The sequence below is a fragment of the Malaya genurostris genome, chromosome 2 (assembly GCF_030247185.1).
Source record: "Malaya genurostris strain Urasoe2022 chromosome 2, Malgen_1.1, whole genome shotgun sequence".
NCBI lineage: Eukaryota > Metazoa > Arthropoda > Insecta > Diptera > Culicidae > Malaya > Malaya genurostris.
This window is the reverse complement of record NC_080571.1, coordinates 203317339-203334090: the sequence shown is the minus strand read 5'-3', so window position 1 is coordinate 203334090 and position 16752 is coordinate 203317339. Positions and strand designations below refer to the sequence as shown.

The following is a 16752-nucleotide window of genomic DNA, read 5'->3' as shown; positions in this document are numbered from 1 at the left end:
GATCGGATATTAATCAAACAAAAACAAGATTTATTCGTTTTATTGTTTTATGAAACAGTAGCTTCATTATATTAGTTTTATAAAAAAAAAATCGAATCTCACTGATTCGAACCTTTTGAATTGACTTTATCAAGCTTATATAGTGTATTATCACGACAACCAATATAAAATGTGTTTGAATCCACAACTACTGCTGTCGAAAATATTTCTCCACCCAATTTAATAACTGTAACCACTTGAGTACTCGTTAGCGAAACCAAATTGATATAACCAGATGTGCTGCAAACAATTATCAAGTCGTCATCTAACAACACAGGACCTGAGTAGATGGGAGACTGCAATCTTATTTTCCAAACGAGTTTGGCGCCTTCGCAGGCACTATTGTTGGTAAAGCTGAAGCAATACAGATGCTTATCATGACAACCGAGAAGAATCCTTACGGAATCATCGGACTGCTGTTGTACTATCGGTGTAGAGAATATGTTACCATCTGTTGAAACTGACCAGAGCTAAAAGAACACTGTTTGAAAAAAACTTGTCAGACATTTAGTAATAAGGTGATTCACCTCTTCTCCATTTTGACTAGTAAAACAATGAATTACTCCTTGTACCTCGGCTACAAGTATTAACTGTAGATGTTCCACGACGCTGCAGTTGGCAAATACCGGTGAATTGAGTTTTTTCGACCAATTTTGGAACCCGTCTTTAATTGTGAAGCACAAACAAGTACCATCCAGGGTGGCCACAAATGCAAATCTATCATGCAACGCTAGTGGTGAGGAAAGAATCCCTTTTGATCCTATTCGTGTCTTCCAGACAAGTGTTCCATTCTGAATCGGAAATATGATTCCGTAAGTTCTGTGTAGAGATATATGACAAATAACTTACATATTCCAGAGCAAAAAGATTGTATTCTTCAGCATAGCTGCCAAATACAATTAGAGAATCGGATACTAAAGCTCTACCCTTAATCATCCCACCGGAACTGAACTTCCAAAGGATATTGGAAGTTAACACATCGAAACAATACAAAAAACCATCATAGCATCCAACAAAACCATGTTCTTGATCTGTCAAATAACTAACGGCGCTTTCTATTCGATCAGGAAGTATAAGTTCCGAAACAATCTGGTCACTTTGTGTATCAACTACAACCACTTTGTGAGAGTGACTTCCTACTGCCAAAAAGTTTCGATTATGTATCTTACTATAAAACGTAGTCGGGCTTGCATCGATGCATTTGTTCATGTTAAAACGAGCTCCGATAGAGATTTCCATACTATCTTTCACAGCATGCACATTTATAGCCTTCGAACTATTCGATGAGATCAAGTGGGTAGTTTCATCCAAATACGATGCAATATCCGTCAATGAAACTGCCTTGTCCAACAGTAAACCGATCAAATGAGGTATTGGAGAACTGGCGTAGTCTTGCAGAAAAGTAGTTAACTGAATCGCCTGAATGGACGTACCTCCTGCATCCAGAAATGAGATTTTACCATCCCATTTTTGACGTTTGGACTTGTGAGAATTTGCACAGCCTACTCCTAAAAGTTTGTAAATCTGTTCATTGAATGTTTCACGTATGTCACTATGTGTAGTGAGCTTCTGTTGCTCACAATGTTTTCGATAATGTCCAACAAGACTTTTCCGATCGATTTTACCATGCTTGCACAATGGAAATGTTTTAATTTCAATGAATTCATCAGGCATCATTTCATTACAAAGTACTGTTTTGAGCTTTTCAGTAATGCTTGCTTCGTGATCAGATTTGTCATTCGTCGTATAAAACAGTACCAATTTATGGTTTAATTCGTCGAATACAGCACAACTTTTCCTTACCCCATGACATCGATCCGCCATCTGCTCGACACACACTAAACTTACTCGTGTACCGAACCTTTTGACCAGTTCATCACAGCGACCTAGGTAGTAGAATTTGGAGTCCTGTCGTAGTTCGACAAGATCACCGGTGCCTCGATAGAGAACCTCCTCGGTGGCGAGAAACGTTGTCATTGGCTCATCATTCACCACACATTTACGAGTGCGACTGCCTACGAAAAGCTGACCTCGCAATGGATATGCTTCCTGGTTTTTGGACAGAACAATATCGTTGTCGTCAACTTGCCTTAACTGCAACTCAATTGAGCAATCCAGTGGCAATCCTAAAGATATGTCACCACCTACAATTTTGGGATTAACTGTTTCAATAGTTGCCCAACAAGAAATCTCGGTGATTCCATATATGTTGTGAATGGCAGTTGAGGTCTGATCCGGTATCTTCATTTGCACCGGAAATGGTTCACCGCCTAACACTAAATGCCTATAATTCTGTTTTAATATTAAACCCAAGGTTGAAAACTTTCAATTTCATAAATACAATACCTGAGGGAACTATCTTTCCTGAGAATCACATCAGCAACGGATTGTTCGTTCCAACGTTGAAAAAGTGATGGAGTCAGCTGCATAATGGTGACACGATCCTGTACAAACAATACTCCTAGCAATCGTTCGGAGTCCAAACGAATTTCATTTGTCACCAAAATTAGACAGGCTCCATTCCGTACTGCCAGAAACACATCCACCACAAATGGATCAAACGATGAGGGCGATGATACGAATAAGCGATCATCCTGCGTCACTTGAAGTAAATCTTTCAATTTTTCCAAATTTGGTTGAATGCAAAGATTGGGTACTTTAACCAACTTAGGCTGACCCGTACTACCGGATGTACCAATGTAATATGCAATACCACACGCAGCTTTTGTTGAAGAAACATCCGATATGAATTGCAGCAAAGCTATGTTCTCGTCAAGTAAATTCAAAATATTTAGAATTCTGAAATTTGATTCAGTTTTGCTGAAATGCACAACATCCTTATCAAGGCAGAAACAATAGCAGGAGCCAACACGTATCAATTCCTCTATGACGCGGGGAATGTTGTAATTAGCGTTTAAACAATAAAAGACTGATTCCGAATAGTTTATTCTAAAAATAGGGTAAATGTCAATCGTGCCTGTTCTAATCAGTTATTTTATCTTAACCTAATGCAAACTATATCTAACAGACTTGTTTTATAATGTTAACTGCCTTTAATTGCAATTACAACATAATTGAATTTTTGAGCCCTATTGAGTACTTACCCAATGACAACGGCTATCAGTGCCGGTGAATGCGTTATGAAAACACCGAAACAGTGTCCAACGAGTTTCTGAGTTTCGATGACTTGCTTCACACTAGTAACTGCTGTAAGCAACTGAGTGTATGTAAAGCTAATCTTGCGCTCATTGCTAGAATGATAAATAATTGCGTAAGCAGTCGAGAACCTACGAAAAGCATCAATATCCAACATTGTTTACTAATTCTGAAGCATTTGTTTTCTTTATTCGCTTAGCCAAATAAATCGATTAATAATCGAAAGCAAGCGACTATTCGTAATCGATTCATGACAGGTATACACTGAAAAAAAGATATCCTATACAATTTTTCAATTCTGTTCATTACGACCTAAGTAACAAAAGTAAACAAACCGAGATTTTTATTACATTTTGTTAGGAATGTCCTAATACACGCACAACCCGAATACCGTTCCTCGATTCACTATAGATTCACTAAAAAATCTGTCAACACATTTGAAGTATGTCGAAATCAATGAAAAATAATCATAAATGCTACTTTCGTCAATTGGCCAAGTTTTGACCAATGTACCAAATCATAAACAAAAGTGTATGCGCGGACTTACGACAAAATAGTTTTTTCACGAAAACGCAGATCTAGTGTGATATTATGAAAGTGAGACTTGCTGTAGAGTTGGAGATATTTAATGGGATCGAGTTGCTATTAAGTGTTTGTTGAAAAATAAACTGATTAATTTGGAAAGAAACTGATTTGTTTCCAATCGTAGAAACCGTTATGAATCCTTCGTCAAACAAAAGCGAAAGTTATCAAAACACACTAAAAACGAGTCGACTGTCATTTTTGCCACTTAACATGCAAAACTAGCTCTTACTAATGTTTTCGAGCAAAACTGGCTTCCACACAAGTGCGAGTAACAAAACGACGAATGAACACTGTGACTTTCGCCAAACGACGTGTCTAATAATAGCAAAACGACTTATCATACTGTCCAATGTGCATGATCAAATTACAAAACGACGTAAGTGTCGTTTTTGCCTAAAAGTTATCTTTGTAGTTGAAAATTGTGAATTAGTCACTATGATACGTTGCACGCATACAAATTGGACGATGAAGTTGTTTCAATTACACATTTTTAAATAGGATTTAAAATTGTGCGATTATTTTTCAACATCGCTTCGTCGTTTTGAAAATTTTATGCAGAATTTTATTCTCAAGACTTGGACAGGATTTAGTGAGCAATTTGTACTCACTTTTGCTTACCTTATAGTTCAAACACACTTTAACAGACAGAACACTCAAATTGGATTCTTTAGTCATTTTAACGGCCATTTCAAACACCAACTACACTGAAAATAATTTGCACGCTAGCATCATGTGCAAAGCATTCGATCTATCACTGCTTGTAGAACAGATGAAATTCATGAAAATAAACACTTAACTCATAAAATGAGTGTAAAAACTGTTATATTTAGTGGAAATAATGCTACGTTTATCTGAAACAGATATATTGTTACCTCTAGATTCTATATGCATTTCATGTGAATGTCACATTTTTTCCACATAGATTTTAAAGCTTTTTTCCACATAGATTTTAAAGCTAAGTGAAAAATAATCTAATCTCGCATCTTAGCGAATTTGCACATGAAATCTTGAAACAAATCGCTTTGGTTATGTATTGATATGAAAAAGCATATTAAATTGAAGTAGTGTTTACATATGAATCGATCGTGCAATTTTTTATCAGTGCAGCAGGAAACGTTTACATAACACAAGGGGTGTACCAATAGTAAATAGTTCACGTAGTTCAATATACACGCTGCCAAAAAATTACCTAATTTTAATTTTCACTCAATAGAGGGGTTGTGTGCAGGAAGCCAATTTTGGGTAAAATGGGTTTTACTTATTTTTGAGTAAAAGCATCAATAGTACTGATTAGGTAGAAACTACGCAAGCGATATAAAAATCAACTTGGGTAATTTGATTTCAGTTTTCGTTCGATGGTTTGAAAAATAAAACGCAAACAATAAAGTCAACTATGATTACTTTATTTATTTAATATTTATCTTTTTACATATTTCAACAATGTAATTATGTTCAGATGGTTTGTTACCGTTACATTTACAAAATTCAGAATGGGTAATAAAATTAAATCACACTTATGGGAATTTATATTCATTGTACTTTGCAATTGGAGCTGCAACAGTATTAAATCTTCAGACTATATAATTGAACTGCCAAGGCTGCTCTATTGAGCTACTGGAACTGCACCGTTGAGCGATCGAACGCATCTCAATATCTTCCATCGCCTGAAATGATATTGCGGTGTAATTATTGTTTAAAAAAGAAATTATACAAAGCTACTCACACTGCGATTGATGATAATCATTGAATTATTCTCCTAAAACCGGCAATTTTACAAAATAATTGCACTCACTTCAAATCTGACCGATAGTTTCTGCGATGCAACACACAAAATTTGTTCACCCAACAGCAACTTATTGAAGTAAACTACACTGTTGAGTGAAAACTACTCAATCGATACAGTACTTTTCACCCAACAATTAAAAACATGCTTGATTACTTCATGTTAGGTGAATTTAAGTCAACCGTTGGGTTTTTTTTGGCAGCGTGTAGGTTTATAAGTTATAGTTTTATAAGAATCTACTCATAGTGTCATGCATGTTAGTAGACATAACTGTTTACAAATTGAAAAGGTGATGGTAGGTTATACCCAAGAAAGTTTTTGATTTTATTCGAAAGTTTGAAATCAAAATCTTGTATAAAACTCATTCACCCCGATTCTGCAATCCGACGGATTTGTGATACGAACGAATCTCCCCGCATACGCATGGCTGCCAGATGGCTGACTAAACGCTGCCAGCTGGAAAAATATGGCTGGCAGACATTCTGGTGACCGACTGCCTCACCGCTGCCAGATATACAACTCAAACGATACAACCGTACCATCAGGATTTTTCCACATTGAAATCTTTGACATTTTCAGCGAAGGTGAGAAGATGAAAACGCTCGGCTAACTTAGATACAGGAAATTGGATTTGACAACCGTCACTGAATCAATTTTGGTAGCCGTCTGGTGGCCATGGCAGCCCAGGTAGCCAAAACGCTATGCGGTGGCACGACACTCAAATTGGATTCTTCAATAATTTTAACGGTCATTTCGAATATTCCTTTAGTTGGGACAGTACTCGCATATGTCATAATGGCGCCACGTTACCCTATCAAAAACATCCTGTCTGCCATCTAGACTGTATTTATTTTTTCATTTACCAACAGAGTTGCCATTCATACAGAATTACTTGTAATGTATTGTTTTTGTATACGTTCATGCGAATTGCAGGCTACAGATCTAATACATATTGCCAAAACTGTATATAGAATTGTGCCTATATCTCATGATCCAACGCAATACAAAATCGAACCCGTTTTGTTACAATATTTACTTGCTTCTCATTTGCCGCCACTTAATTTCGGGTTAAAATTACCAACACAATCAAAAATAATCTAGATGAACAACGTTGAGAAAAATAAATGATCATTATCAACGTAATCCCATAATTTATTGTGACGATTCATTTTCAAATATTATAAAATCAGACATCCCTGCAAGCAGTTGATCGGTATTGACAAACGAGAGGGAACCAAATTGTAAAAAACTACAAGGATCAGCCCCATAGGGTTGTTCGAGCCATTAATGTGGAACAAGGCAACCAAAACTTTTAATGATCGTCATTTTTAATCAATCGCCACACTTTTGAATCCGCAAATGCACGAGAGTCTGCTTAGTCTTTTTCTTTTTTTTTTTTTTTTTTTTTTTTTTTAAATAACTATTTATTGGAATATGAGTTAAAATTAAATTATTAAGATTTAAATTGGGTGTTCAGCCACAAGTGGTGACTTTTCAGCCCTGTTATATATATATGATTTGGTTATTACCATGAAGACATCATTTGCTTCCGCAATTCTGAGATTTTTGTGTAGGGAAAATTCTAAACCTACTTGTATTGTGTAATGGGGAAAAGGAACTTATATACTAACTTACTAACTAATACAGAGAGCGAATCGATTCAATTGAAGATTGCATCGATTTTTGTCGGAATTTGCTTATAATATTATGTGACATTCTGCTTAGTCTTTATTATGAACCAACACATGTCATGATTTGTATTTGTTTTTTAGCTAACGAAATTACATCAATAGCCCAAATGTATGCAATTATATGTTTATACAAGCATGCGATACAAATATCGATATTTAAGCTTCTTTTCGCTAAGCTTGTGTTCAAGATTTGTATGCAAGTAGATATTTTTATAGCGTTTCTTTACCATTATTACCATTCTGTGATTTCGGTTAAAGCGATAAACTTTTTCTCATTATCAATCGAGTTCATCTTATATAAATAAGAAATTAATCTTATGCACTCGAAATTTACCCTGGGGTAGTTGTCAATTTCTCAGGCGAAACGACATAACATGGGATTTCATCCAATCTTTCCTGACACAAGATCAGAGCATAGCAATTAAAGCTTCAAATCGTTTTATGGCACTTTTTGTCTCCTTCAAAACCGTCGACTATGGCAGGGAAATCCGGTATGCCGGAGATTTTTTGCAGACAAAATAGGGCACTGCTAGCTAATAATCAACATTTTAATGATATACAATTAAAAATACATGGCTATGAACATTCAAATCAATACGTAGAAATATTTCCAATCAAATGGTGACATGATATTATTAATTGATACAAAATTGACTGAGCTGTAATTGTTCAAAACCTGACCACATTTCTACGTGTATATTTCTTAAGTTTCTAGTTTGCACCACTATATAGAAAACAAAAATGTGTTCCACATTAAAAAACTTTTACATAACACAAGGGGTGTACCCGATATTAAATAGTTACTCATACTGTCATGTCTGTTAGTCTCTGCTAATACTCAAACTCTGAGTAACTTTTTATAAGCGTGCAGTTCTTCTCTATGGCCACGAGAGTGAGACCTGGACTATACTGACAGAGGATCAACACGCCGTGAGTGTTTTCGACAGAAAAACGATGCAGATCATCTATGGCGAAGTGCAGATGGAAGATGGAACGTGGCGACGCCGTATGAATCACGAATTGCAACAGCTGCTAAGAGAACCCGTACGGACGGCTACGACGGGAAGGACATGTCATCAGGATATCGGACGACAGTCCAGTGAAAATGGTTCTTGAATCTAACCCGGCTGAGATAAGAAGAAAATGAGGGCAGCGAGCAAGGTGGATCGATCAAGTGGAGAGCGATCTACAAAGCATTCATGCCTTGAGTGGCTGGCGAGTTATGTGGAGACAGATGCTTGATACAGCAAAGGATACCCCAGGACCAAAACTGCTAGGTAAGGTAAGGTACAATTCAGTTATTGACTACATGACTTGTAAACATTGTTATTATTTTCCCCCTGGCAAACGATCGCAGTTAGGCCGAAGTTTAATAAAAGATATAAAAAAGACACAACATTTCACATATTTCTAGTAAACAGGAAAAGAAAAGAAGATTCGTAGCTGTACGGCTTAGTGCTCTCTTGTGGAATACCAGACCAGAGACTGAACAAGCAAGGAATTCTGTTTGGAACTGGGTCATCCTAAAAAAAAGAACATTCTCTCACGGAGTGATGAAACTTCCTTTATTCGTCCTTCCAAATTGGGAACATTACTTTGATTACTCGGTTTAGTGCTTTGCAACCAACGATATGAATGATCACATAAACAAATCATTGAAAAGAAAACAATTCAAACACAGCGATTACGTTGCGAGAATTGCAAACAAAAAAGTTACTCAAATCCAATTTCAACTACATTCGGAAAGCACATTTTTCAATGACTTCTACTAAATATTTTAACACGCTGTGTTCCATGTGTGGATAGCCAAAGCGATATTTATGTATTCAAAAAATCAACTCCTTTTTTTTGCTTGCATCAGTTTCCTAATTTCTGCGTTTCGTTTGTTTCGCGGAAAGGAATGTTTTTTTTTATTAATGTAGTTGTCTGGCATCAAAGCTTGCCTAACGAGCCCCTAATCAGTTGAATTGCAAGTTGTTTTAGGTTATTCTTTCGCGTTCTTCGCAATATGTTTTCGGTTCAACATTGGTTACTAAACAATCAGTTTTATTTGATGATTTGCGCAAACATACAATAATCGATGATAATATAATCAAGCTGTTCAAAACAAAAGCCGAGGAAAACATGTTATTTCTTTTCTTAAAAATCCAGTAAACATTGCCAGATGTATTTCCATTTTTTTTTCTGCCATGCATTTCAAATATTTTCTTACTCAATAAAGTCTTACTATGTTTTATCATTTTCCAGTGAATATGCGCGGATAAATTTGATTATTCTATTTTCCTTCCACGGTATAATCGAGCTTTTTTTTACTTATTCCGTAAAGTCTCTCTTGCAGCTGTTTTCTCGTTCTCGTCAAGCGAAACTGTTTCCTATTGAAAATCTGCTGACTGTAGGTGAAGTGTGAATGTTTCGCGAAAAAACATGCATAAATCTGACAGAAACAATCCTCTTAGCATTCACAATAAAACATAAGGAAAAACAAAATCGAAAGGTAGCAAATCAGTGCCCGTAGACCATTGGCGTTAATATGTGAAAAAGTGTGAACGATTTGACTCATCCATTTGATCATAATGGTATTTAGTTTAGTTTAGCTCCGCTTTTTTTCCTAGGAGATGCTTCGATGTTCGTTTGTTTGCTTTGTTCTGTACCTTCAAAACTGACAAGTCGTAATGGTGATGATTTCTGATTCGTTTTTTTATCTTTCAATTTTTTTGCCCGGAGAGTGCTTTACTATAGCTGAGTTTTGTCTGTCATACAATTACATGTTCGAAGTTATATTCTTGATACTCATACTAAAAATAGCAGTAAATATTAATAATGTATCAGATGCAGATATTTCCATGTATTAATCGTAATTAATATATTTTTTTTATTCGGAGAAGCTTTCTCTTTTAATTGTGTTTCTCGCTGTTAGAAAGAGGAATTACACTTTTTCTTATCATTGAACTGTCCCATTCTACTGATCCTCTTCACCCAACTCCTGTTTTATCTTGGAGAAATCGAAGTCTTCGCCAGTGCCACGCTTGAAGATGTCCAACACATCCAAACAGGTCGTCTCGAAATGCGTTGTGGCGTCATAAGACTCCGAGATAAATACCTGCGATTGCAATCCGTTGTCCGTAGGTTCATAGTAGTCGGAAACGGATACGAACTTTTGTGCAATCGGAGCTAGAAGTTCCAGACCTGGTCGGATCTCAGCCTCTGGGTTGTCGGTTTCCACCGTGGTTGAAACCATGCCGATGAACCAGCCTTTTGCTGACACCTGATGCGTAGAACTAATCAGCGACACGTAAATGTCCGATTGACGTCCGACCTGCTTTTGCGGAATGATTATCTGGGTAGACAGCGCGTCTTTCGTGTTATTGATCGGATGATCTAGTAGACAGATGCATCGGATCACTTTTCCCTTGATACGTACCTGAAAGAAAGATGTTCGATGTTCGAATAAATATGAGTGCAACGAAAAATTGCCCAATCAATTACCTTCCCTGGTACGTATGTTGGATCACAGTAAACTTGTTTGCATTTAGCTACTTCTGCACCAGAACGCACTCCAACTACCTTTCCGCTATCGTCGTAGACAATTTCATCAATCGGTTTGTCCAGCATGTAAGTGCCCCCGTAGATGGCAGACAAACGGGCAAAACCTTGCGGCAACTCTCCCAGTCCGTACATTGGGTACAGATACGGCGATTTACCGTAACGGGCCAGCGAATCCGAGTACAGCTTGATGCGATTGATCGTTTTAACAGCCGGCTCTGCGAGATAGTCATCGTCACGATACAGGGCTAGCGCATGACCGGTGAAATCTTGAGTATTTTTGTCCAAACCAAACTTATCATACAGGTCCTGCATGCTCTTGTTCGTCGGATCGAAATCCTTCCACGTCTTTGGGTCAGCCTGAACAAAGTCCTGCACGTAGATCAGAAAGTTGCGGAAACGTCGCTTTTCGAACATGCCTGTAAATGAGTTTTATTCATAATTTGCTTTCAAAATACTGAAAAAAACATTATCAAATATTGCAATATGAATATTATCTTCCAAATTAAACTGCTCATCTGTAATCCAGTTTGACTTTCCAGCTTCATTCTAAGCTACCAGAGTTTGCTTTGTCAATACACGTTCAATCAAACAAATATTCATGTCATGTTTCAAGCTCTGTATATAAAACGTGCTGCACGCAATTTTGATTGACGTTAATTTGATTTATTTAGAAAACGAACACATCAAGTAAATTCTCGCGATGATTTCTGTCAAAGAAATAGATGCTTCTTAACAAATTAGACTTTATTACATCATACATCGAAAACAACACCCATCCGCGAGCCCCTCGTCATTTTATCTCTCCTTTTTTTTGCTACTTCGACCTTTTCCTTCACTCACCGCACGGGAGACGATTTACAAAGGAGAAAACGTCGATTTTTTTTCTCGTCAATTTGTGCGAATTTTCCAGAGGCAGCAAATGGAAGACAGTGTCAGTTAAAGTTTCCCCGTCACTTCACTCACCCATTAAATCCGAAGCGAGGGCCTCTTTTTGATCCACGGGCACTTTGGAAATCTTGCCCCCCTTGTAGACGTAACTACCCTCCACCGACTTGAACTCCAGATAACGGGTTACGCCCGTGTGAATTAGCAGCTTTACGAGCAACCCGTGGGCCATCAGAAACTTGGGGATGAGATCGACGTTCCAGTCGCGACCGCGTCCATACTTTCCTTCCGGTAGCTCAACGCCGAATCGGGAGAACAAATCTTCTAGGGGCGTGATCGAAGCCGACTCGCCACCGTAATACTTATTGCGGTCGATATGCAGAACTTTTTTGCCTGATACCGATAACATTCCGCTGAGAATACACTCCTTTAGCCCCGTGCCCAGCACAATGGCGTCATATTCCTCATCCATGACTGGCTTTTCTTACACAATTTACCAGCACGAAGGTAAACTATAGGAAAAGGTTCAACTGCACCACTAGTAAAATTGAAAGCCACGTATTATTCCTGCTTTTTACACTTCAAGTCCGGGAAAGATAAAACGTTAATGATTTTTTTCACTTTCGTTCTTTTCTCTCCACGAATACAGCACTTTAGATCAGCAGCAGCAACTTCCTACCACTTGGATGACGAGAAAAGTTTTGACACAGCAGCAAATGCAGGAGAGAGAAAGCTACTAACACTAGAGCTGGCAGATGACTGGAGAAAAAGATGGATGACAGATGACAGCGAAAAGAGATAAAATTTTTTGGGAATGCATAACGCGTCATTGACAGCTGTCATTTCGAAACGAGGGGCTGTGAAGAAATTGAAAATCACTAACGTTGAAATATTTCGTCATATTCTATATGATTAAGGTGTTTCGCCCAATAGCGGGTTTGTTAGCAGAGATATTTTTCAAAAATCTGTCTCTGACTCAAAAATTTATCTATCGTGTAGAGGCCAAGACCGTAAAGATCTGTAGAGATCTGACAAAATCTGTGAAAACTTTTAAAATCTGGTAAAATTTGTAATATCTGGTTAGTTAGAGTGTCTGGCCAAGGATAAATAATAAAGACATGTACGTGCTTATAAATATTTTTTTTAAATGTGGTTCGTTCCCGGTACCTTCTGAAATGACTGCACTCACCGCTTGGTGGAGCGCGAGGTTAATTGCATTGTTATCATTTTAACCAAAGTGTGCCATAAAATCTCAATATATACAAATGAGCTACCGAATCGAAAGGGTTCTCACAGTTTGACATTTGCATTATGGATGTATGATGGGAACTCAGCAGTGCAACCAATTTATCACCATTGGTGCCAGTTTCACGGAGGACCGTAGATGTGCGCCAAAAACAGATCGTGACTGTCATGTCTGGAAATTCGTTTGTGGTCTGGCGAAGCGAGAAAAACCAATCTGGAAATGCTGTTTTTTAGCAGGAAATTATTTTTCAGGAAAACGCGTCGGATACAATTAAAAAACGAAATAAACTGTCAGTTATACCTTTTAACTGGTGGATTTTCATAATTTTTTAACAGATTGAATGAGATTCATTTAATTTTAACATCGTACAGTAAGTTTTCAAAGTTTGTTGGTTTTGTATGAGATAACAGATATATAGGGTAACAGAGGTATTTTGGCCCACTTTAGGATTGATTTTATTTTGGCCCACTTTGAAGAAATATCCACCAAATGTTGTAATATCATTGAAAAACCCTTCCGCAATAGGTAATTTAATGTGTTTACCTTCAAATTTATGTAACATGAGTTACTTCACATCAATTAAATCCGATAAAATCGATAAAGTTTGTAAGGTGGACCAAAATATATGAAGTGGCCAAAATACCTCTGTTACCCTACACACTTAAAATCGATTCTCGAGCATTTTGAAATGCCGAAGTAGATAGGCAACACGATATTTTGCTGATTGTTCAGTAATCCACATGCTCTTTTCCAAATTTCGTTAAAGTAATATGCTGATATCTCAGTAAAGCACGTACTTTGCCGAAGTTTGGCATATTATGCTGAACTTGTCAGTAAACAACAAATATACCGAAATCAGCAAATCCGTTTGCCGAGATTTCGAACAGTGAGATAGTTTTTACTGAAACTCAGTGAGACACTTATCATCTAATGTCTCTTTTCGATTTTGCATTGCGCCATTGCTCGTGAAGCTGGAAAACATTGGAAGAAGGACAACAGAATTTTTATATTTCGTGACAAGATAAGTGAAATAAGAAAACTATCTGCTTCACAAATATAAGTATTAATATCTACTTATTTCCAGGTAGATGCGTTAAGGAGCACTAGAAGAAATTGATTTGGGGCGTGATGTTTTCTTTTTTGTATGCTAGATTCAAATGAACATAATAAATCACCATCTTTCTCCAAACTTTGCTTTTGTGACTTATTTTACATACAATAAAAATCCATTCCACGTTCGGTTACTGATGACGCGGCAATTCATAGTTCAATCAATAATTGACAGGTAATAAATTTAGGATTGCAGATTCTCAGTAATTACACATTTTTCCGAGATGATTACCGAGCACTCGGCTGTGCAAGTCTCGGTATTATGTTGCTGAGATTCAGCAATAAAACTTAAGTATGCAGGCTAGAACCAAAATTTTTAAATTCTTTTGTGAAATTTTAAATTTGCTATGCGTTGGAAATAAGGAGCTCACTACTCTTGAGCTTGAAGAGCCTAGATCCACAGAAAACATAAAATAAACTGCGTGCAAAATTTGCTCATTATGCGTGGCGAATACTTGCAGATGTCACCGTGATCGACACTATTTTGAGTGCAGTATCCTCATCACGACACTATTTTGGATCACATTCACTTCACATAAAATTTCTGTTTTGCTGTTGGTGAAAATGAAAAGGTTATTTTTGTTTTATACCGATTGAAGTCACGTGATTTTAACGAAATAAAAATAAAGTTGTCATATACACTTAAGCAAATCGTACGAGAAGTTCTCAAATTGATGTTGTTGAAATATGTCTATAAAAGTGAAGTGAACTTTTCTATTGCTCTGGACCATTGAGAAATAGAATGCTGCGAATGGTCGAATAAGTGTCAGTAGTGAGCTCCTATTCCCAATATCTAATTCGAAGTTTACAAAGGATTTTAAAAAATCCGAAATCATTGATTTTAAGAATTCTAAAATATAAATTATTGATATCCACTCGCTAAGCACGGACAAAAAGTATCTATAGTTTCATAAAAAATTCATGAGAAATGATAAAAGATTATTCACTTGTATACTGATATGATATGCACTTCACAGACTGGATATTTTTAGTGAACATCTTATAAACCAGTTGTAATTCCGTTCAGTTGGAAACCGCTTAGTAATTAATAGAAGAGATGGAAACAAAGAGAAACCGTCACTTGTTTATACGCCCTAATGAAAATTCAACCGAGAAATGTGTTTCCCTCATATTAGTCAAGTGGAAATACGCATGGTTTATATCCATGAATTTACATGTGTCGGTTTTGCACGATACGCTTTGTACGATGATTCGTTCATTTCATGCTGTGGAATTTTGTGTGCCTTCTTTTGGTACTGAATTTCATCTTAATGCTCGTTCAAACCAAACATTTTGGGAAACTTCAATTTTAAGTTTTTTGTGGTTATCTCATACTACTGAAAATTTTCTATATATATATATATATATATATATATATATATATATATATATATATATATATATATATATATATATATATATATATATATATATATATATGTGTGTGTGTGTGTGTGTGTGTGTGTGTGTGTGTGTGTGTGTGTGGAAATCGTAAGATGAATTCTTGGAAGTGCTGTAAGTGGTGTTTTCAAAGTTATTATGGTTTGATCTTAAAGAGAATTTGCGAATTTTTTTAGAGCTATCGATCAACAAAATAAATTCAAATGTTTTGCGAAATTTGAAAAATATTGCGAAAAATACAAGTAAAGAAGTATTTTAGTGGACCTTGGAAATCATGATTTGCGGTGTCCACTGTATCTCAGCGCAGACTTATCAGAATTCAACAAATCAAAACAGTAAAATTAAAGTAGGCGTTTTTCTTTTTTTTTACAACGTTTTTTAAACTTTTTTTTAAATTTTTAGTGGTTGTTTAAAGTCACGAAAAAATCCGCAATTTTTTAGCTGCAAAACCTCCCCAAAGTAACAACAAAACAATAAGAAAAACGTTGGGGTTTGATATTTTACATGTAGAAAGTGTGTACAAAAATTTGAGAAACATTAGTGAATTAGTTTTCGAATGAAGATGGCCACGGACTTTCAAAATCTGCTCTAAATAATCAATTTATTTTGCTGGGGAGCGCGTAGGTTTCAAAAGAATCATATTTTTTTCTTTGCATTTTGTCATAAAAAACATTTAAGAATATTTTGTGAAATTTTCAAGCCTATCGGAGCAAAACTCTGGAATTTATGGGCCTTTTTCTTTGCATATCTCATATTGAGAAGAAGCAAGAGCTCGGTGCACAGGTCCAGGAGTTCTGCTTCGATTGACTTGAAAATTTCACAGGATATTCTTAAATGTTTTACTATAAGCAAATACAAAGAAAAATATGATTTTTCAAACTAACCGCCCTTAAGATTGATTGATAATTTACTACCAAAATTTATCTAATTCGTCTATTTGCTCACGTTTTATCATCTAAGTCAAATCTTCATGGAAACAAATATTTCCATAATTTCATTCGAGATCTTCAAATACATAGCGACGTGAACATTTAAAAAGGGGCTAAAAGCAATTGACTGTTTCTAATTTCCTTGGCACGCCACTGTTCCATTTGTTCCCTTTCTCTTTCGATTATATCTGCATTATTATACAAATATTCGTTTCATATCTGGTACTGTTAGACGTAAATGTTCGCTTTCATTCTACGTGAATATTAAGAAGTTAACAAATAGAAAGTAAACAAATAGAAACTCTCATTGGGTTATGTGACCTAAAGGAAGGACAGTTTCAAACGAATACGTATGACGACAACACGTGAATGATCATTGTT

The 16752-nt window shown here is 36.3% G+C and overlaps 2 protein-coding genes across 2 annotated transcripts; both read right to left on the bottom strand.

Moving 5' to 3' along the window:
- Nucleotides 1–66: 66 nt before the first annotated feature.
- Nucleotides 67–3369, bottom strand: LOC131427160 (beta-alanine-activating enzyme). Its single transcript, XM_058590121.1, has 5 exons — nucleotides 3144–3369; nucleotides 2386–2988; nucleotides 889–2323; nucleotides 567–830; nucleotides 67–509 (listed from the first exon to the last, which is right to left on the bottom strand). The coding sequence occupies exons 1-5, from the start codon at nucleotides 3350–3352 to the stop codon at nucleotides 99–101; spliced, it is 2922 nt and encodes a 973-aa protein (XP_058446104.1). The 5' UTR covers nucleotides 3353–3369; the 3' UTR covers nucleotides 67–98.
- A 5423-nt stretch (nucleotides 3370–8792) lies between these two features.
- Nucleotides 8793–12421, bottom strand: LOC131427159 (rab GDP dissociation inhibitor alpha). The gene is made up of 3 exons (XM_058590120.1): nucleotides 11764–12421; nucleotides 10741–11216; nucleotides 8793–10675 (listed from the first exon to the last, which is right to left on the bottom strand). Exons 1-3 carry the CDS (start codon nucleotides 12155–12157, stop codon nucleotides 10214–10216), a joined length of 1332 nt encoding a protein of 443 aa, XP_058446103.1. The 5' UTR covers nucleotides 12158–12421; the 3' UTR covers nucleotides 8793–10213.
- Nucleotides 12422–16752: the final 4331 nt, after the last annotated feature.